We start from the raw sequence: 20898 nt of genomic DNA on the forward strand, positions 1-20898 counted from the left end.
AAGTAAGCAAATGTGAGATGAGCCTAATAGAGGTGAGGGATGAGGAAGGGGAAAGAATGATCTTGCACATGCACCTGGTGATAAATTGTAGACAGCATGTCATGGTCTTCATAAACTTTTTGGGAAGAAAAGCCTGAAGCTAAGGCTTTTTCAGCAATAAGTATGGACTGATTTTAGTGTTTGTAGGTTTAATATTTGAAGATTTCAAACTGCAGCAGCAGGAGCCTCTGGAAAAGGCTCTGCTTGCATCCTGCTCCTGCTTCCCATAACTGGTGTCATGACAAAAGCTTGCTCTTCTATCAAGGAGCTGCGGTTGCCTGTGGAGAAAAAGCACCATATAGCTATGTTGTCCAAAAGAACTAATCATCTGTTTGCTGTGATCAGCTGAAGTTCCTGAACTGTTGTAGAATAAAGAATCAAGTTTCTAAAAAGTTCATTGAACCTGCAATGATTCTGCATCTTGTGTTGACCTGAGAGTTCATTTCTGGTTTTTGTGCATGGTTTATTTGCTGTAAATAATGAACAATATCCACTTTTGGATATATATAAACACTAAATATTTTACTAGATTCAGTAATCTAACAAAGCTCTTGGTCTGTTGAACAGCTGTTTATTTCATGTAAAAATATGCCATGTTTGGATATAATATTTTTTCTTTAATTGGATTATGCACGTGTGCTTTTTATTTGGATTTTGCTTTTATGTCCTTTTTCAGATACTACTTGTTTAAGTTTTTCAAAGGGGAAAATGCTTAGTTTCCAGAGTACTTCATTCCATTAATTGAAAAAATTCACTTGAAAGAAAATCTTTATTCTGTCTCAAAATTACTACTAAAGAGAAACTAAATATAAGTAAAACATCTGCATTTCTCCAAAGTATATGTTACTGCATGATAGCAGAACACATCTGGATTCAAATTGCAGCCCAGGAGTTTCAGGGTCATGATATTCTGAGCTTCAGAAAAAGACATTTTTGGTACAGGAAATCTGTTGGTTCTTATTATATGACATCACACTTACTGGGTAATATTCATGCACAAGTCCAGCTACACCCAAAGGACTAGAATGCTCAGTGTTTTATAAAGTTGTGAGATTTCTTCTTACTGAGTAGGGACTGTGCCTTATGGTGAAATTATTGCTCAGGGTTCTCCTCATTCCTTTGTCTTAGAGACATCTGCAGTCAAACCATACCCTGTTGTTGCATTAATATTTTTTTCAGTGGAGAATATGACATTTTGTTCAATGAAGAAAAATAGCCATATTTCCCTAAAATTGTTATTTTGTTTTGATTTTGCTGTCTTTAGGAAAACTTCAAGATTATCTTTGCTTGTTCCTGGAAGAGGTCTAAGTAAGCCTCTGAGAAAAAGTATTCATTTTACTTCTGTGGGACTTCATATTCTGAAAATTGAACTTATGGAACATTAGCACTTGGAGTGTTTTGGTTTTCTGGGGTGGTTGTTTTTTGTTTTTTTTTGTTTTTTTTCTTCCTGGGTGTGCAAAGCACAGATTGTAATTATTGTCAGTATTTAGTAGGTTGGTTTTTTTTTTTTTTCCCCTAATTCTCAATTGTCTTTTTCTTTCTTTGCAGCTTTGCTCTGTCTGATGAAGCTTACAGGTCTTTAAGGGACCAGGACAAAGACCAATGCATCCTTATCACAGGAGAGAGTGGAGCTGGGAAAACAGGTGAGGAGCAGTTGGGATCTGACTGAAAAGCATTCAGGGCTGTTCAGAGTCCTGCAAAGGGAAGCTGGAGTTGGTGAGAGTTGAGAAATGTCATTTTGGATGGCCATTGCAGAAAGTGAGGGCTGCCACACTTGTTGCTGCAGCTGTGGACTCACATAAAATAGAGTTTTTTGAAATGTCACCATGTTCAAGTCCCGTGTCATGTTAATAAAGTGTCCTCATCAGTATCCAGAGTTGTACCAAAGTAATGCTGGCTTGTCACAGAGTATTGCACATTTAGGCTGTCCTGGTGGGAAAACTTGAAGACATAGAAAACTGAGTGCTCTGATACTTCCATTTGTCTCTCAATATATATATGCCTTTAAAACCTGGATTATGCTATTCATCCAAGAAAAAGAAATAACTGTAGCTGACTACTTTGGAAATTTTATCAGTCTTTTGCACACTGTGCTCAGCTGCAATGCTAAGATTGGCTTGTATGCCAGAACACTGAGTTTCTTAGCCAAAGCTGACATTTCCTTGAAAATGACTGCTAGTTTTAAAACTGGAAGTTTTAAAACCAAGTGAGGATTGCATAACTGCAGTGCATTTTAGGTAGGCTTTAAAAAAGAGAGAAGCCAGTTATTTTCAAACATAGCAATTTAAAGCAGAGGTGACTTGCAAAAGAGACAGCGGGTAGGAAGGCATACATCTGTTTCCAAGGAATTTGAGAGATTTTTCCTTTCCATCCAAGAATATGTGGGGCTTTGTGTGCTTATTCTGAGCAAGACTCAAAGGAGGTAACAAGAAGTTGCTTTCCAAGACTTTTTGTGTATGTATGAAGTGTAGGCATCATCTCTGGTGCTCTTTGATTAATGGCATCCAATTGAGGGGCCTTGAAGTCTTGTAATATAATCTTTATTTCCAGTTTGATGACAGAAAAACATGTTAAAAACCCCAAACTCTTATTATTATGACTATTTGAGGTTCTGTCTAAAAGCTCAGACTTTAGCAAAGAGTCCTGTACTGGTGGTGCTTAATGTCTTGATTTCCTCATGAACTGTGAATTATCAAGCAACTCATGCAACTGAGGTACACATGTTCCTGGTTTATTAATTTGAAAGGTCAATCAGAGGTTGAGTTGTTGAACTTCCCTATATGCAAATAGTAGATTTAGATTTGTAGAGAGGTTCATTTTTGCCCTGGAAGAACTGAAACTGTACTGTCATTAATTTGGTCTATGTATTTGCTTCCAATTTTTTAAATCCTTGTTTCTCTGCATGTTTTTAATGTTAGCTGATAGTAACATTGGGCAAGAAAACATGGTGCATCACTAGAATGAGTGGTGTATTTGAATGTTTTGAAATGTTAGGGTGATAACTCCCTTCCTGATGTCTTTCTTGGCCCAGAGTTCCTAATAAGAGAAAGAGCTTTTACTTTCTTCTGCTGATGTTCAAAGCCTGCACTGAAGTCCTTGTGTGTAAACTATTATAATGGTTTTTTTTGCTGCTTTGGTGCATATTTCTCTCAATGATTGAGTGCCTGTGTTTAAAGATGTTGACTGCTTTAGGAAATACTTGAAATTAAATAGTTTGGTAATTCCAAGCTCTAAAGGGAGCAGAGTCAAAAATGAGAGCTGGGTTTGAGGCACAAACAAAGGAGATGACACCTTCTGGACATACTTAGAGTTTTTGCTCCCTGCTTGCTTCCTGTGTGCCAGGTTTCCTCAGTTTCCTCTACAATATGGGATAGTAATATAATGCTAACTAACAAATCTGGTTAAATAGGAAAACTCAACATCCAAGGGATAACTTCTCATCTCTTAGTTCTTTCCTGAAAAGAGACCCTTAAATTTGTTACAGATCTCTGGAGATCTGTTTCAAATGTAATGTAATGATTTTTCTTTTTTTAATGACCACAGTCTTGAATTGATTGGGATTCCAGCTGTTAGTAATTATATTGTATATCAGTTGATACTGCCTCAAATTTCACTATCTTGTATTGCAGCAACCATCACAGACTCTCTTTATAAACAAAAATCATGTTCCAGCTGCTTTTTCCTGACCAGCAAAAACATAAGGGTTGGATGGATTATCTAATCTTTGTTTCTATCATGGATGATTGACACCCATGTGAACCCAGCTTTGAGAGTCCAAAAATTGTTCCAGACTTTCTTAAAAGCACTTCCAAATTAGTTTTATTGTTTAAATGAATGCTTCACTTTCCCTGCTGGTTTTACTTTCAAACTGCAGCACATTATGTGATGTTGCAGTCACTCAGTTGCTTGTAGATTAGAGGTGCAATTACATGTGTGTAAGTGTTGTATATTTGCACTTATTGAGCATCTGCTGATATAAACTGATTGAATTTTGTGCCTTGAAACTGCCTGAGCCTGTTTGTTTTCAGGCTGGATTAAAACTTTTCCAATGTGTTCAGCAGGAGATAATGTTCTTCCCTTGAAGAATGCCTCTTACTGAGGCTAAGTGAAAAAGGAAAAAGTAATGTGCTGTATCCAGTGGTGGCTTTTATTTTAGCTAGGTTAGAGAAATCAAGAGAATTGTTGGTGTAATGGCATGGGTCTCAGAGCAGGGTGTGCTCCTTCTGCATTTCCAGATGGTACAACAATGCAGGAGAAAACTGAAATGAATGTGCTCACAGTTCCTGTCTGGCACTGAGAAAATGGGATGGAGATTTAGTCTGTAAAATCATATTACAGCCTTTTTGCCAATGCTTGTCACTGTTTTGTTTGGCTCTCCCCCACAGAGGCGAGCAAACTTGTCATGTCGTATGTAGCTGCTGTGTGTGGAAAAGGAGCAGAGGTTAATCAAGTAAAAGAACAGCTTTTGCAGTCAAATCCAGTCCTTGAAGGTAAGAATCTCACAGAATATGTGTGGGCATATTATCTGTGTGTGTGCTGGTGTGCTGAGCTGGTTTGGAAAAATATGTCTGGTGATGTTTCATTGTTGTTTGGTGTCCAAAACTATAGGAGATGCTTTATGTGGATACATCTGCAGGGTTTTCTTCAGTTGTGTGTAGGTTTTCTTGAGAAGAAGTTGGTTTCCCTGATGAAGGAAGAGCTCAGGAAGTTAGGTCACACTTCCCAGCCTCCTCCTGCTGCTCTCAGAGGGCTTACCCTTCCTTAACCCTGCCTTGGTGATGCTTGTCTGTATCTAAACACTTGACTTCAATCCCTCTGATTCATTTCCTTCCAAATCATATTATTATAGTCCCTAGTAAACAAACAAGCTCTGTAAGGCATTATTTCTCATTTAGGAAAAAATAAAAAAGGTGAAGAAATGGATCTTAGAAAAAAACTAAGCCAATCCATATGCATGCCTCTTGTTCCCTGAGACTTATTGTTTCTTGGGTCTGGTGACTGTTGGCTTGTTTTTCCTGAAAACTGCCATTCCTGATCTCCCATAAAAGAATTTTTTATTAGTAATTTTAATTTAAAGATGTTGGCTGCCAGGAACAGGATTTTTTTTTTTCTCTTTTTTTTTTCTGGAGATAGGATATATGATCCTCAAAGCTTGCAGTTCTGTCCCATTGTCTAATAATTGCTTTCAGAAGTTCCTTGGTTAACATTGACTTATTTAGATCTATTGTGTCAATTCCTGGCTCAGTCTTCCCCAAAATTTTCAAGGCTATTGTGGTCCTGAGACAGTCATTTGTCAAAAGGCAATTTTGCATTATGGCTAGATCATATGTGCTGTTTGTAAAGACTGCTGAGTGTCAACATTATGTTTATTGCCTTGCTTATATGTAAATTTGAGTCTACAGGGGACAAGGACTCTGCAAGTGAGAACACAGGGAAAAGTGAAAAAAAAAAAAATTTAAGGGAATGCAAGAAGTTGGGCAGAGAGCAGCGGGGAGCTGGATGGTTAAAATGTGGTCTTTGTACACAAAACAGAAATTGTAAGCAAAGACTTGCAAAGAAAGGGTGAAATGTTGACATTTAAGAATAATGGAAGTGCTGGGTCAGCCTTTCTTTGACGATCAGCTGTGTTCCCCTTAAAGCTGAATGGGGGGATTGCAGCCCTGCATTGTTCTGGGTTCACAGAGAAGAGCTCTGTTGTTGTATCACTGTTCTGGAAGCAGATTTCAGATATAGACAGAAATGGCATGGTGGGTATGGAGGCTTTTCTTGCCAAAGCTAGATTGTTCTCCAGATTGGGTTTGATTTCTTGTTGCTTTGTGAAGCTTTGTTTTAATGCAAGAAGAATCAGCCAGGCTTACTGAAGATTGCCTTATCATTTTAAGGTACAATTTGTTCTACTTGGTGTGCTGGTAATGCCTGTTTAGTTTTTTTGGAAGGTCAGACACTGGCTTATTCCATAAGGAATAAAAACTGAGCAAGCCTGGCTGCTTATATAGGTTTTAGACAGAAATTAAGCATTTGTGGTTAGATTTATTTTTCTTTGGGTATGCAGTTCTGTTTCAGTCAAACTGCAGTACAAAAAAATGACATAAATGTTACATATGCATAATTTATCTTATGGGATTATTTTTATTAAACTACAGTTGCTACTGTAAATTAACTTTTGGAAACAATGAACTTTAAGGAAAACCAAGGAATATGCCCCTCATGCTTTATAATGGAACATTTGTGCTTGACTCCATGCAGTTATAAATGACTTTACTGTGCAGCACTGTGTTTAAGAAAATGCAGCTCAGTGATTTGGTTGTTGAAAAGATGATTTATTGCAGGGCATAAAGATTTTTAAAAACAATTCTTTCACTTATCCTGGCCTTTAGGATCAACAAACTTTTCCTTTTGGCTCTAGTTCTTTGGTCAAGAATAGGTCTACTCATGCAAGTTTGTGAAAGCCTAAAGGCATGTATTTATTTCTGTCCAAAAACATTGACTTCATTTGATATTTGAATATATATATATGCTATGTAAATAAATAGTGGGATAAATAAAGTCTCTTGTTGGAGACTGTACCTAAGGATGGAGGGGACACTCCTGTTTGACTCCATGTGCTTGGACAATGAGTTTTAGAGTTCACATTGTCCCCCAGTTTGAGCTCTTGTCCTGTCCATGCTCTAAGGTGGTGACTGTCCATCTGAATGTAGCCCTGGGAAGTCCTTTCTCAGAGAGTTTTCATTGTCATAAAACTTCAGTTAAAGAAATTCAAACCAAACTATTCAGAAAGTTAGTTTAGGTCAAGCTGAAGACAAACTTTCATTGTAAATCTGACTGATTTCAGCTGATTAGTATTCAGCCTGAGGTAGGATTAATCAGTTGAAATGGTGCAAATAAATCCATTTCAAAGCACTGATTAAATTGTCCTATGCAAACAATTTTAGAAGTGTTATTCTGTAATTTGCTCATTGGGAACAGGGATTCATTTCTTTCTCTGAAATGAAGAAGTATTTCCTGTATTTAAAGTTATTTGGATAATAAAATTACGAATTTGTTGATCCAAACCCCAAAGATATATGCTTAATGTAGGTACAGTTTTGTTTTGGAGCCATTTCCTCTTGTATATTTTTCTTGAGTTTTTTTAAACAACAAAAGTGTTCAGACAAAACTTCTTTGGACTTGTACAGGTTTTTGTAATTTGTGATCATGTCTGTCACACTCTCTCCCCAGGGACTCATGCCCATACAATGAACAGGGCATTTTTTCTCATAAATCTGTAATTCCTTTAAATATAGAAGCAGACATAGATGTTTTAGCATTTGAATATTTTTCTTTTACTGATAGAATTGCTTGTTGCATTTGTTTTTCTCTTTCTCCAGCTTTTGGAAATGCCAAAACTGTGCGGAATGACAACTCCTCTAGATTTGTAAGTATTTTCTTCAGTCCTTTTCGAGGAGCCTGCTGTGCTGTTGGCTATTTCTGTTTTACCATCTATCAGCCATCAAGGCATCCATAATGAGGGAAGGAATAATTTGGGGAGCTTGTAGCTGTCTGAGGGCCGTGGTGTTTGAAGAAGGGAAACACCTTCAGCAACAATCAGAATTTCATGTTGTACACAGGAGCACATTCTCCTTCCCCAGTGTGCTAGTGGGGCACTATTTGTGATGCCTTTTAAAAGATGTTTCACCTCCTGGCCAGAAATCTTGTTGGTTTCTGATATGGGCATAGAGTTCAATTGAATATCAAAGCAGAGACTAAAGAAGAAAAAACAAAATTAGGATGTGGCAGCCTGTGACCGGATGAAAACATGATTACAGTGCAGCTGGATTCTTTAATTTTCTGGCACTGGTGGCTTTAGTGTCAGAGACCATGTGTCCAGCAACTGGTCTGCTTAGCAAGTAGATCTTTCCATTCCAGTCTGGCTTCTCCAATCATTGTGATCTTGTTTTCCATTCATATGGGGTTTTTTTTATTTTTTATTAAAATTACTGCTTTAGGTTCCCATTTACTTTCTATAATGTTTCAAAATGTGTTTACAACTTTAGTTTTAATATAATTATTTATTGCTTAAATTTTTTATAACCAACTGGTTGAATTAAACCTTTTTTTTGGGCATGAAACTGAATGAGGAATTATCAGAATTGACAGTTGAAAAAACCAGAAAAGTTGATGCTAGAGCTGAGAGGTTCAGAAGTGTGAGTACTTATCATAGTTTCTCCTGAGAAAATCAGAAAGCTGAATACAATTCTGACATCTGCTCACTAGTGTTAGAAGAGTAATATTGTGAGATGTGTGAAGCTGACAAGAGAAGGAAAATCTGTGCACTGGGAGAATGGTGTGTTGTGAGTTAAAGCAAATGGATAAAAGTGCTGGACATTGTGAGACTGGAGAGCTGCTTTTTTTTTTTTTTTTTTTTTCCACTTGGGAGATTTCTTTCCCTTCTAATAATTCTCAAGAGCTGATGATGTTCCACATCTGTGAATGCTCCTTCTGCAGCTCATTGCCTCTGTCTGTGAACAGAGCAAGATCTTCATAACAAGGGCAGGGCCAAAATTTGGGGCACCTGCAGAGATTTTTAACTTTTTTTTTTTTTAATAGAAGGCTAGGAAGACTGCAATTATCAGACATGACACTACAGAAATTGTGAGCCCAGAAGTCTTTCCAGGACAAAGTGGAACTAACAACTATTTTGCCTTTCAAGTCCTTTGCTTATAAACACTGAGCTAAAAATACTTTTGGAAACACCCAGCTGTCCCAGTCCTTGGGAAATAAAAATTTAATTATCTGATTTAATTTTTTTATCTCTGAAATTCGAATCAGCTGTGAATTAACCTTGAACAAGACGGTATGGGATTGAAAATAGAGTTTGAGTCAAATCTTGACAAAATACACAATAAATTAGAAAGTATCTTAGGGTGAGCCAGTGTAAAGTGCTTGGTTTTTTATGTTCTGTAATAAAAAGTAAAATTAAAAAAAGAAACAAAAGCCAATCTCTTCCTAAAGGCAGTGAATAAGGAAATATAAACATGAATAAGGAAGTATAAAGGCATTTCATTGTGCTGTTTTGGTTGAAGAATCTTAGGTTTGGGTTGGAAGGGACCTTGAAGACCATCTCATTCCAAGCCCCTGCCATGGGCAGGGACATGTTCCTCTGGAGCAGGCTGCCCAGAGCCCTGTCCAGCCTGGCCCTGACCCTGCTGCAGTGCCTCACCCCTCACTCTGAACAGCATCCTCTGCTCCAGAGTTTGGATTTTTTTTTGGTCTTACTTTACAGACCCAATTAAAGCTGTTTTAGTAAAAATTATCTATGATAATGCCTTAGAAGATTTCAATGATTTTCTGGTGTTCAAAAATCTGGCAGATCACTCTTCTAACCTTCCAACCAACTAACTTAATGTCTTGAGCACTTTTTCTTAAATTAAAAAATTTTCTTAAAATTCTCATCTTAAAATCTGTTGCTTTCACAGGGAAAATACATGGATATTGAGTTTGATTTCAAGGGTGACCCACTTGGGGGAGTTATAAGCAACTGTGAGTATTACTTTTGGTATCAGCATATTCACAAATTAAAATGTTTTGTAGGAAGAAGGATAGTTAAATTATTGGAGAAGATCAGCTGTGTCAACCTAATAGAATCTCTCTCCATCATGTGATAAATTCTGCTTTTTAATTTTATTGCTGTTGTGCTTAGAGAAAGTGAGAACAGACTTGAAGAAGCAGGCATGAATATTGAATTTACTGTGCTGTTCCACAGGTACTGAGTGATGCTTGTGAGTCTGCATATTGTCTCTGAAGCTGGTGGCAGATGCATATGATATCTGAGGGTCTTTTTTTTATTCCTGAATCCCTGGAATCAGTTATGTTACTAGGTTTGGTGGGTCATGTATTTATGGGAGATGCTGTCCTGTAATTTACAAGGGTGATACAGAGTGTGCTGGGGATCACCATGAGGTGAGTGTGTTTACTTGGAACCAAAGCCACCTGCACAAATTTATACAACTCCAAGAGTAGGGAAAGGTTTACAATGAGAGAGGATGAGCAGCTGTTGAGTTTAGGGAGGCAAAGGTGGCCTTGAGCTTGTTTTATGACACCTGCAGCAGTTCAGAAGTTCTGACCAGCTCTCTGTTGGGAAGAAAAAGGCTGGGAACTGAATGGCAGCCCAGAGTGCTTTGCCTTGCTTTTCTTTTGAGGGTTTAAGTGCAGCTTTTAAAATAAATTCCTCCTCAGTGCTATATAAAGCCGTATTTGTTTGGTTTTCTTATTTTTAAAAGGGGAGGAAGAGGGCAGTGAGTGACTGTACGAGGTGTCACTGACCTAGCCTTGACCTCTTTCCACTCAGCCAAATTCATTGCTGCTTCTAAAGATGGGACTTCTGACACCATTGGTATTTTACTGGTTGTGAAACAATGAGACTCACCAAAGGTGAACTGTATTCTCCATATATAACACAAATGCTTAAAAAACAATATGAGGAATTTTGCACATAAATGTATGTTTTGGCTTTTTTCAGAGGGCATTTTTTCTGGACCAGGTCATCTTTTTGAACTGTGCCTGAAGAGCCTGATTTTTGTGACAGAGTAGATCTTGAAACTCAACCGCTGTATGTGTGTTTATGGCTCTCTATTAGCTTTCACATTTGGCAGTCAACAAAATTAGAGGCCAAACATAATATATTCATAATAATTAAATGTGAACAAAAACGTTCTAAAAGGCTGTTATTTGTTCCTTTTTGTTTCACTTTCAAAATAGATACATAAAAATGAACCCTCCTTTGTGAGAGTGGACATTTAGCAGTCTGTCTTTGAAAGTACTGCACTGAGTCATGTAATTAAAATATTGTGTCATAGCAAAAGGCAATCCAAATAGTTGCTCTGTAGTTTATCTGCCCCATAAATCTCTGCATGGTGTAATTATAACATTACATGTAATTGTAGTGATGTGATGACATATGTATCAAAGGGCAGACGTATTTTTGGATCTAGGTAAAATATGCCTATTTTAGGCATTCTTTCTGTCTTGTCACATGTAATAAATATCTAATAGCAAGGAGATTAATTTCAATTTAAGAATAAAGACCTGATGTGTAAGCCCTGTTGTGGAAAAGATGTTACTTGTTGAACTGTGAAATGCCTCATCCTTGGCAGGGTATATCACAGGCAAATACTGAGTTCCTGTAGCAGCATGTAAATGTAGCTCATCTGTGATTAAATGTTTGTAAAATTTGGTAGTCCATCCATCTCTCTTTAAAAGAGATTTTAAATTCTCTGCATTTTCAAAACGAGTTGGTTGTGTTGCCTTAGATATTTTCCACACATCTGCAGCATTGCACTGCAACACAAACATTTCTTTTTCTGTGAGATTCTGAAGATACTGGGGACCTAAATTTTTTTACACCACTCAGAATTTACCCTGGTTTCAGTCAAAATCAGGATTTGTCTTCATAATTCATCAAACATGAAGTCAAGTAACGGTGAAGTTTCCTATCCTTAAAAGGGAAAGTATGAGTATGAAAATATTCATAAATATTCTTTGATTTCTGACCATCTGGTGGTTTGGTATTAATGTGATGGGGAGATGGCATCATAATGCTTTAGTTAAACTTTAATGGTTGTTTCTGACCATCTTGATTTCCAAACATTAGTTAAGGTAGTGGGCTTTTTGTGCCACAGCTTATGACACCAAGGTGTATTTCATACTGTGAATGGCTTGGAGCAGACATGGCAAACATCTACTTCATTTTGGTGGCAAGAATGGTTACCAAGATAAGCTGCTAATTTTTCCAGGCTGGTGTGGATGAGCAGAGACCCATTAGGCTGAAAGGTCTCTTTGGAATGGGCTGTCCTGCCCTGCTCTGGAATGCTGTGGAGCTCTGTGGAAGGCTGGTCCCTCTGCCTGTGGTGACCCTTCAAGGAGTGGCTGATGCTGCTGTGACCTTCCCTCACTCTCCTGTGCCTTTCAATCAGCTCCTGCTTCTTAATGAGAGGGGTTCACCTTTCACAGGATGGAGTTAAAGGTGAAATTATCCTGACAGTGCACACTGCTTGTCCAGTGTGCAGCCAGTGGGAATGTCCAGCTGGCAGATCCGAAATATAAACAGAAGGGCTAATCTCTGGAGTAAAATCAGAATGGGAATAATGAAATTAAAGGGATTTGTGGCATCTGTAAATTCAGAACTGGTATGTACCCAAAGTGAAGATAATGTTGTGTTTGAACAGTGTAAAATTTGTGCAGTCTCATTTCATATCTTCCAACTGTGCTGGTTTCCAAGGGAATTGATGCACTGTTACATCATCATCAACAGTCGTGAAAAGAAACCGGGAATGGGGAATTTGAAATTATTGTGGTTTATGCAAACTTTAAGTATTTTTCTTCAGTCAGAATTTTTTTTCCCCTTGGAATTCAAGGCAGCAAGTGTTGCATTTGTTTTATCCACCACCAGCAGGTGTGGGGGTGAGTAGGAGGATGAAGAAGGCCGAGATGTGCTGTAAGCCTGAGTTCTTAGTCCTGCCTTTTTGTTAGCTTTCTGTGAAGATCCCAGTTTTCCATTTCCATTTTCAGTCTTTGAATGCAGCCTGAGGTGTGCCTGCTCTTTGTGCCCTCCTGCAGGGTATTTACAATTCCTGCTGTTGCTCTGGACAGTCTTGTCAGCACTTATGCACTTAGAGGGTTTTTTTTCCAGAGCACTTATCAGTAAAGGCAATGCTGGAGTGTTGCTTTCATCTGGGTGTAATACTGTGGAACTAAATTACAGAAAAGATCAATTCTTAGTTTCCCATTCATTGCAACTACTTTATTAGTGAGGATGAGAGAAAGAAGAAAGGTAATTTCTTTTCTGTCTGTAATTACAGACTAATATGTATCTTATATAAAAATAGGTGTGTTTGGTTTTGAAGTAATAGGTGCTAATTGCAACTCTAAAATAAAACTCTTTGTCCACAGATGCTGCATCTGTTTTGTACTTTAGGCAGTGTTTGTGTGCACACCTTGGCTCATTGGTTTTGTGACTAGTTTTGTGTACACTAAATTTGATGGCTGAAGTGGTTTTGCACAGTTCAGCTCAAAATGTTTCACTTTCACAATAGTTTATACCTTTTGAAAAGCATGGATCTCACAATATCTTTCCCAGAATTTTTGTAAGTCTAAAATTTTCACTTTTGACCTGGAATTTCCTGCTGAAAAATACCTGTATTTTAGCATTAGGTGATCTTTCCTAAATCTGCCTAAGCCCTTCAGTGATTTAATGATTAACTAGGAGACAGCATTGGTGCAGGTTGGGAGGTAAAGAATATGCAGTGCCTGGTCTGGAAAAGCCATTTTTAACCAGCAAAATGTCTTTAGAGTCCAAATAACAAGAGATTAAGAAAGGGCCCTGTTTTGCCATCTTTCCAAAAGCAGCATGAAAGAAATCTATGATTTTATCTAAGGCAACAACTTTTTTTTTTTTTTTTTTTTTTTTTTTTAAGCTAGCAAAGTGGTAACTTTGCAACTTATTCTTTTTTATAAATTTTTGGTTCATTTAAAAAGTCAGGAGATATTACCCACTTACTGAGAAATCTAGAGCCTGAGCTGTTATGTGATTTCTGTTGGAAAGTTCCTCTGCTTAGGGAAATATTGCACAAACTGGCTGTAGAAATGAGCTGCTGAACATGCTGAACATGACTAGAACATGTTCTGAAACTTTGGTTGAGCAGCTAAAATGCTCCTTGGTCATGGCCAGATTTAGATTGTACCAAGGTAGTGTCATTTCTTGTCTTGTTTTACTGTTTACTTATTTCTTGAATGTTGATTTGATTTCTAGTATATTTAGGGAAATACAAACATCCTAAATTATTCTGCATCACTCAAGTTCATAGGTCAAGTAACCAAAAAAAATTGTGTAAAGTTGTGCATTAGAGTTTGCAGAGGTATTCAGAATATTGCTTTTTTAATCTTTCTTTTATGTTAAGTCAAATTGTTTGGCAGGGTGCTTACACAGATGTCTTGCATTTAAACAGTGATGTCTAGGAATAACAAAAAAAAAATCTTCAGAACCTGTGTCCTGCAGCTGGATTTTGAGTCATCTGAATTGTTGGGTATTCAGACAGAAATGTTTCCAAGGTTGAAATTTTCCAAGGCAGTTTATTTTTTCCTGTTGCTTTGGTGCATGCAACAAGTTAAATGAGTTGATAAAAAGTTGAAAAGTACAAAAGTTAGATAATGCAGAAATAATACCTAATACCCACAAACATACCATATGTAGTTCAGTGTGTGCCCTCCTGATCATTTTGTGTAGTCCCTTTACATAATTCACACAGACCCTGTAACAAAATGTGATGTAGAGAGAGTTTGAGGGGTTTTTGGGTTCTGTGGATTTCAGTGTGATTTCAGTATGCATGTGAACAGAAAGAGAAGGTAAAAAAAACCCCAATGAATGCAGATTTGAAAAAGAATTGGCAGCAGCTGCTTTAAGAAAAATACCTGATTTTCTGACAGTGGCTGCTTTTTTCCTCAGTTGTGAAGGCTGACACAATATGGATTGGTAGGACTTCTGAAAACTGATTATGAATTGGTTAACTTTGTTGCTTCTAAAAATATGTAAATAAGATAAACTGGTGAAAAAAACAGTTATCCTCCTAAACATAACTAATTTTACATACATTCAGGAACTGTTTTTTAAATCTGGTGCAATTAGAAGGCCTACATACAATGTTTTACCAGGATGTGTAGATGGGCTTTTATGACAGCATTTGAGTAAGTTTATAGGTAGAATATTTTTAAACCCAAATAAGCCAAACCACATTGCTTCAATATCCTTTGAGAATACAGCCATTTCCTGAAGTGTGTGTAGCCACTGTGGGAGCTGAAGTTGTTTATTTTCTTGAGATTAAATTTGGCTGTGATCTGTTCCAACACTTGCCTGGAGAACCTTCACAGCCAGCACAGCTCTGAGCTGCTCACCTTGTCTTTCCCTGCCCAAATATCAGCACTTGAACACTTGGATGGGGATCTGTCTCTCTCAGCCTGTAAATACTTGAAAATTGTCCTATTAACCATTCAGGAGGTTAATGATACTGTCTGAATTTTGTCATTGTCACTGCCTAATTGCTGGAGCAGAAAGTAATTTTTGAACCTGACACGCTGTAGTTTGGTTGGAAGAGGGACTCTGGAGATTTGTGTAATTTTGTGTGTTGAAGTTACTTGACACCCTGCAGAAGGGTCTTTATTTTCTGTTCCATGAGAAGGAAGGTGATGAGGTGATTACAGTGGCCAGCAGAAACAGGAACAGAAATGGGAATACACCTATTGATCAGGCACTGAATGTCCCTTACCTCCATGTCTCCATGAGTATATGCAGCTTAAGAGAAGCATGTGGGAATTGTGAGCCACAGCCTTCCAGTGCAGTGCAGGCTGAGCAACCTTTGAATTGTCACCTCTGTGGGGAATGTGATGTTGGGTCTGAAGTGGTTGCAAGGTGTTACAGGTCTTATGCTGCCTGCCTGGATTCCTGCCCTCGTGGGCAAGGCTTAGAAACGTGTCTGTCACTGAGAGCAGCTTCCTGTCAGTCCACTCCATCAGTGCAGTGCTGCTTTTCCATTCCACTTTATCAGGATGGAGCTTCTGTCAGCCCCACTGGGAATTATTTCATAGCCTGATACGCCTGGGGATAACAAAGTGCTGCATGATTATTCAGTTTAAATGCTTTCTTTATTTGGTCTCTCCATCTTTCATGCACTTAACCTGGTAACATTTTGCCCCTCTTCAAGCTTTCACCCACAGAGTCATCCTCACCAAATCTTAATTTTGTGGTGGTACTGTAAATCAGTTAACATCTTTGGAGCATGTTGCCTCCCTGACCTGAATTCTCTTTGCAGCTCATAGATTGCAGCCTTTACCAGAGCACTGGGCTTGCCCCTAGCTCAAAGAAATATTTGAGATATATTATTTAATAAGGTTCATACTGACTATCTTCTGGTTTGCTGATGGTGATATAAATCAGTGAAGTAGAAAATGATGGAGGGTTCTATTCATTTTAAAGGGTTTTGCTGCAGCAGTCTGTCCCTGACCTGTGAGATTTTTGTTTGTTTGTTTAGATCTGCTGGAGAAGTCTCGTGTTGTTAAGCAGCCAAGGGGTGAAAGAAATTTCCACATTTTCTATCAGATCCTGTCTGGTGCATCAGAAGAGTTTCTCTGTAAGTGTTGCCCTTGTGCCATGTTCAGATATGAATTTTCTTTATATTTAATGTGCAAATCCATGCACATCATCTTTTGTGTGATATTGATTCATTTTTCAAATTATTGGTGGTAGTATCATTGGTAATACCTGAAGTCCACATATGCTTTGACATTTTCCAGATACCTGAGTCAGAATTGGTTCAGCAATGTATTATAAACAAATTTGAGAACCTGTTCTTATTCAGAAGGCTAATAATTAAAAATTAAAAATTAAAAGTTCTTGGAAGAAAATTCAGTAATAACAACCTATTCCTGATAATGCTGATTCTGGGATAAATTTGCTACTAACAAGAATGCTATTACTAATGACATTTTTATTTGATTTATTAGGTAAACTCAAACTGGAGAGGGACTTCAGCAGGTACAACTACCTGGGCCTTGATTCTGCCAGAGTGAATGGAGTGGATGATGCTTCAAACTTTAGAACAGTCAGGGTAAGAAGAAGCAGGGGCTGGCTGTGCACTCAACAGCCACAAAACAATGGGAAAAAATAGAGCCTAAATGCCTTTAGAAGTTAAATTTGTCGTGGCTTAGGACAGCAGGAGACCTGTTCATTTGGCTGGGAAAAAATTGGGTTGGGTTACAAACTAAATTAAGTGGCTAAAAAAAGTACAGCGTTTCAGAAACCCAAATATTGAAAATGAGTCCTAGAAGTGGACTGGACTAAATGCCAGCTCCATTTTCACCCCTCCTGTGTATTAAAAAATTTACCTTAGTATAGGAATTACATCATATACTTTTAGTAGCAGAAGTGTTCACAAACCATTTGTAATCAATCCAGATAAATGGTGAATTTTTCAAGTAGGACCTGTTTGAATGTAGATGCTTTTATCTCATAATTTTATTTGTCCCCCTTCCAGAATGCAATGCAGATTGTTGGCTTTATGGATCATGAAACACAGTCGGTTTTTGAAGTAGTGGCAGCTGTTCTGAAATTGGGAAATATCGAATTTAAGCCCGAATCTCGTGCAAATGGCTTAGATGAAAGTAAAATCAAAGATAAAAATGGTAAGATGAGATTAGTGGTGGGAGGAAAGCCACTAATTTGTCTGAAGTCATTATTAATTTTGTAGTTTCTGCAGACATACCATTGTAAAGATATTTCTTTACATCTGAATTAAATTAGATCATTTCCAGAGCTCACCCTCAGGCAACTATGGGCTGCATTCTGTGCAATTTCAATCATTCTGTTTGAAATTCCAAAAATTATTTTCTTTTTCCACACTTTATTAGCACTTTTTTCTAAAATGTTAAATGGTTCTGTGCCTTTATGTAGCTGCTGGTTTTTTTTCTGCAGTGGAAGATTTTTGTTCTCTGCCTTTAGTGTCAGATTCATTTAGTGATATTTTTGCAGCTGATGTATTATGAAAGTTCATTTTCATCTGAAAGTTTTTAATTATAAAAAATAGTCTGCTCTAAATGGGGAGGGAAGGTTTCTTCTCAAAAATAAGTGGATAGGAAATGCTTTGAAAACCAGTAGCTCTGTTTCCTTGCTCTGTGCATGTTTTTAAAAACTTTGCTTGGCAGGGTGGTGGGAAGACAGTGTGAATGGGGAATGCTTCTGTACAACAGCATTTTTTGAAAATACCGTACTTTTTAAAAGCTAGTAGTTTTGGGGAAGAAAATGCAATAGTAAGGAAGGGTTCATTGTATTCACACTTTGCTTTTTCTTGCTAGAACTCAAGGAAATCTGCCAGTTGACAGGTATAGACCAGTCTGTATTGGAGAGAGCTTTCAGCTTCAGGACAGTTGAGGCCAAGCAAGAGAAAGTTTCAACAACACTAAATGTGGCTCAGGTAAAAAGAGGTCCTGATTTAAAAGGCAATAATAATTTAAAATGGCAATTTTATTATTTATGATCAAATCATAAATAATGATTTAAATAAAACTGCATCTGAAAGGCTGCACTGAATAAATCACAAGCATAAGTGTGTTTTTTCTTCAGTAGTTTCTAAATGTTGAGATCCTGGTTGCTTTGGCTTTGTGTGTGAATTACCTCCAGAAGATGAGGGGTAGGCCAGTGTTGCAGAGAATGAAAAGACAAGCAGTCCTGCACAAAGCACATGTTGTAAGTGTTGTGGCAGGCTGCTTTCATTTAGGGCAACTGCTGTAATTCCATGTGAGCTGTAAGCCCCAGGCTGCTGGAAAACCTTTGCTGCCAGTGTGAATTCATCTCCCTGCAATGCTGCAGAGCCAGGCTGGTGGCCACCTGTGTCTCATCAGCTCAGGCTAGCAGGAATGTGGCTTCTCCAGCTGCAGCTGCTCCATTCCCTTTGCCTGGAATTGGGATGGGGGATGTGAGCCTTGAGTGGGCAGCTGGAGAGCCCTGGCTGTCCCTCCTGTGCCCACTTGGGTGCTGCCTGTGCTGGTTTTACTCACTTCATAACACCTTTAAGACACATCATCAGCAGGAAAATGTTTGTTTTAGCCCAGCATTTATTGCATTCTTTTTTCTTTCTTCTCTTTAGGCTTATTACGCCCGCGATGCTCTGGCTAAGAATTTGTACAGCCGGCTGTTCTCCTGGCTTGTGACCAGGATCAATGAGAGCATTAAGGTATTGCTGCTTTGTGCTTGTGAAAAATAAAATCAATAGAAATCCTTCAGATTAAAGTGGACAGTAAAACTGTGTTTGCCAATTTCATTTCTGCTGGCTGTACACTGTTACACAGCTCAACAAATTGATCTCTGCTCTGTTCCTATGCTTATAAAAATATTAATATTAAGTTTATTTTGGGAAGCCATACTTAACATTTTAGTTTTACAGTATTTGACAGCCTGCTTATGAGATACATTCATTTTCTTAAGTCCCAGGTATGCCACATACAGATGACTGATTCAATGTTTAATTTTGTTTAAGGCACAAACAAAAGTGAGAAAGAAGGTGATGGGGGTGCTGGACATCTATGGCTTTGAAATTTTTGAGGTAAGACCTTTATAGTGGTAAGCATTTAGTGAGAGAACTGTTATTAAAGCTTAACAGAGTTGTTAATGAATTCATAATCAGAATATATGTAATTTGACTCAAGTTGTCATGCTTGGACAAAAAAAAAAAACAACAACCAAAAAACACTAGAAAGTAAGCCAAAGAGAGATGTCTTAACATGTCTGGCAATAGAAACAAAAAATTATGAAAGTCAAACTTGTGTTTTTACACCATAGATAAATATTTATGATGCATAAACTAAATATGTTTTGTCGTGATATACATTCTGAGCATAGGAGAGATTCTGGCACTGTCATTTCTGCCCTGAGGCATTTTGTGGATGTCTTTGAACAAGCTGTGTATCCTGAGAGGGAAAAAAAAAAAACCAAAACAACCACCCAACAAAAATGATACATTTTTTCCCTGTCAGAATTAAACAAGGACTTATGTTGTGTTTCATCTCAATTCTCTTAGGTAAATACTCTGTACCTATTCCTAGCTAAAGATCTGTGGCTCACTGCTGTTTGTTTACAATAGTATTTTTGGACTGGTGGTATTTTGAAACAAAACAGTCAATGAGGAGTTTTTAATTGGGTTAGAGAGCACCAGGGGCAAGGCATTTTCATAAATCTTGTTCTGACAGTTTTTGTTAAGAGATTTATAGATTCTTGTTGGAATCTGTATTTAAACTAGAAACTCGTCTGTGTTTAAACTAGAAACTCATGTGAGGAGGAAAAAAATCAGTAGAAAACGTGCAATCCTGACCCACTCTTAGAAATCTGGGGAGGGTGTTTAAACTGTGTTGAAAATGGGAATAATCCAGAAAAGAGCAATTGTTCATGTGAGGGTGGTGTAAGTTTGATTGCAGAAACAAAACATCCAACCATGTGCAAATAGGATACCTCTGAAGAGGAAGAGGAAAGCTGAGCTTTGCCTCCAGGGCTTGCTGAGCCAGGCTGTGCTGTTTGCATTAAACACAAGAGAATGTTTATGAAAATATCATGGAAGGTATTTCAGGTGGCTGAGTGGGGATCCTGGTGCCAGATCTCTGCAGAGCTGGTGCTTGGGGGAGCTTTTAGGAAGCTGGCACTGGGGTGGTGCTGCTGGCATCCTCAGGCAGGAATGGTGTTTTCCAGCTCCCCTGTGTTTGGTTAGGTTAGACATGCACCAGCACATGAGCCAAATGGAGGATTGTGTTTGTGGGATGGTGTAATTTTCACCTTCTCTACATTCAGCATCTTAGAAAGTCTTAAGTAAGTGGCTGAGTGCAGGAGAAAAATGAAAAAAAACAAGGATCACTTACCTGTCATATTGAAATACAGTGTAGCTTTCTCCAAAGCTGCAAATCAAAAGCTTTAAAATAATGAGGGTAGTTATTGTTCACTCCTTTAAATGCCAAGTGTTGGTTTTCCTGGAAAAGGTGGGGAAGGTTTTGCCTTGTGACTTGAGGATCAAATTCATCACATGTACATTCATACAAGGTGTGACTCTGTCTCATGAGTTAAGACCTATGGTGAGAAATAGTAGCTAAGCAGCTTGGTTCAGCATCACAGAAATAATTCTAATTATTGTTTAAATTTAATTATATTAAAGCAACTTAGCAACAAATAAAATTTTGACACTGTGCAACCTCATAAGTCAAGGAAAATTTAATGATGTCTTAAGATTTATAGCATAACGAAAATAGTAGAATTTGTAGTGTTTTGCTGTGTGGTATGTTTGTAAACATAGTAGC

The 20898-nt window shown here is 37.8% G+C and overlaps 1 protein-coding gene across 6 annotated transcripts in view; it reads left to right on the plus strand.

The window, feature by feature from the left end:
* The window catches only part of MYO1B (myosin IB), a 99490-nt gene that overhangs the window by 42847 nt on the left and 35745 nt on the right, over positions 1–20898 (plus strand). For all 6 annotated transcript variants that reach the window (XM_079311803.1, XM_079311804.1, XM_079311806.1 and 3 more), the window contains exons 4-13: positions 1588–1682; positions 4425–4529; positions 7407–7453; positions 9495–9558; positions 16098–16196; positions 16570–16673; positions 17100–17247; positions 17917–18035; positions 18708–18794; positions 19098–19163. In XM_079311803.1, the coding sequence (XP_079167929.1) occupies positions 1588–1682; positions 4425–4529; positions 7407–7453; positions 9495–9558; positions 16098–16196; positions 16570–16673; positions 17100–17247; positions 17917–18035; positions 18708–18794; positions 19098–19163 (934 nt within the window). The remainder of the gene's footprint in view (positions 1–1587; positions 1683–4424; positions 4530–7406; positions 7454–9494; positions 9559–16097; positions 16197–16569; positions 16674–17099; positions 17248–17916; positions 18036–18707; positions 18795–19097; positions 19164–20898) is intronic.

Source organism: Erithacus rubecula (genome assembly GCF_903797595.1).
Source record: "Erithacus rubecula genome assembly, chromosome: 8".
Taxonomy (NCBI): Eukaryota; Metazoa; Chordata; class Aves; order Passeriformes; family Muscicapidae; genus Erithacus; species Erithacus rubecula.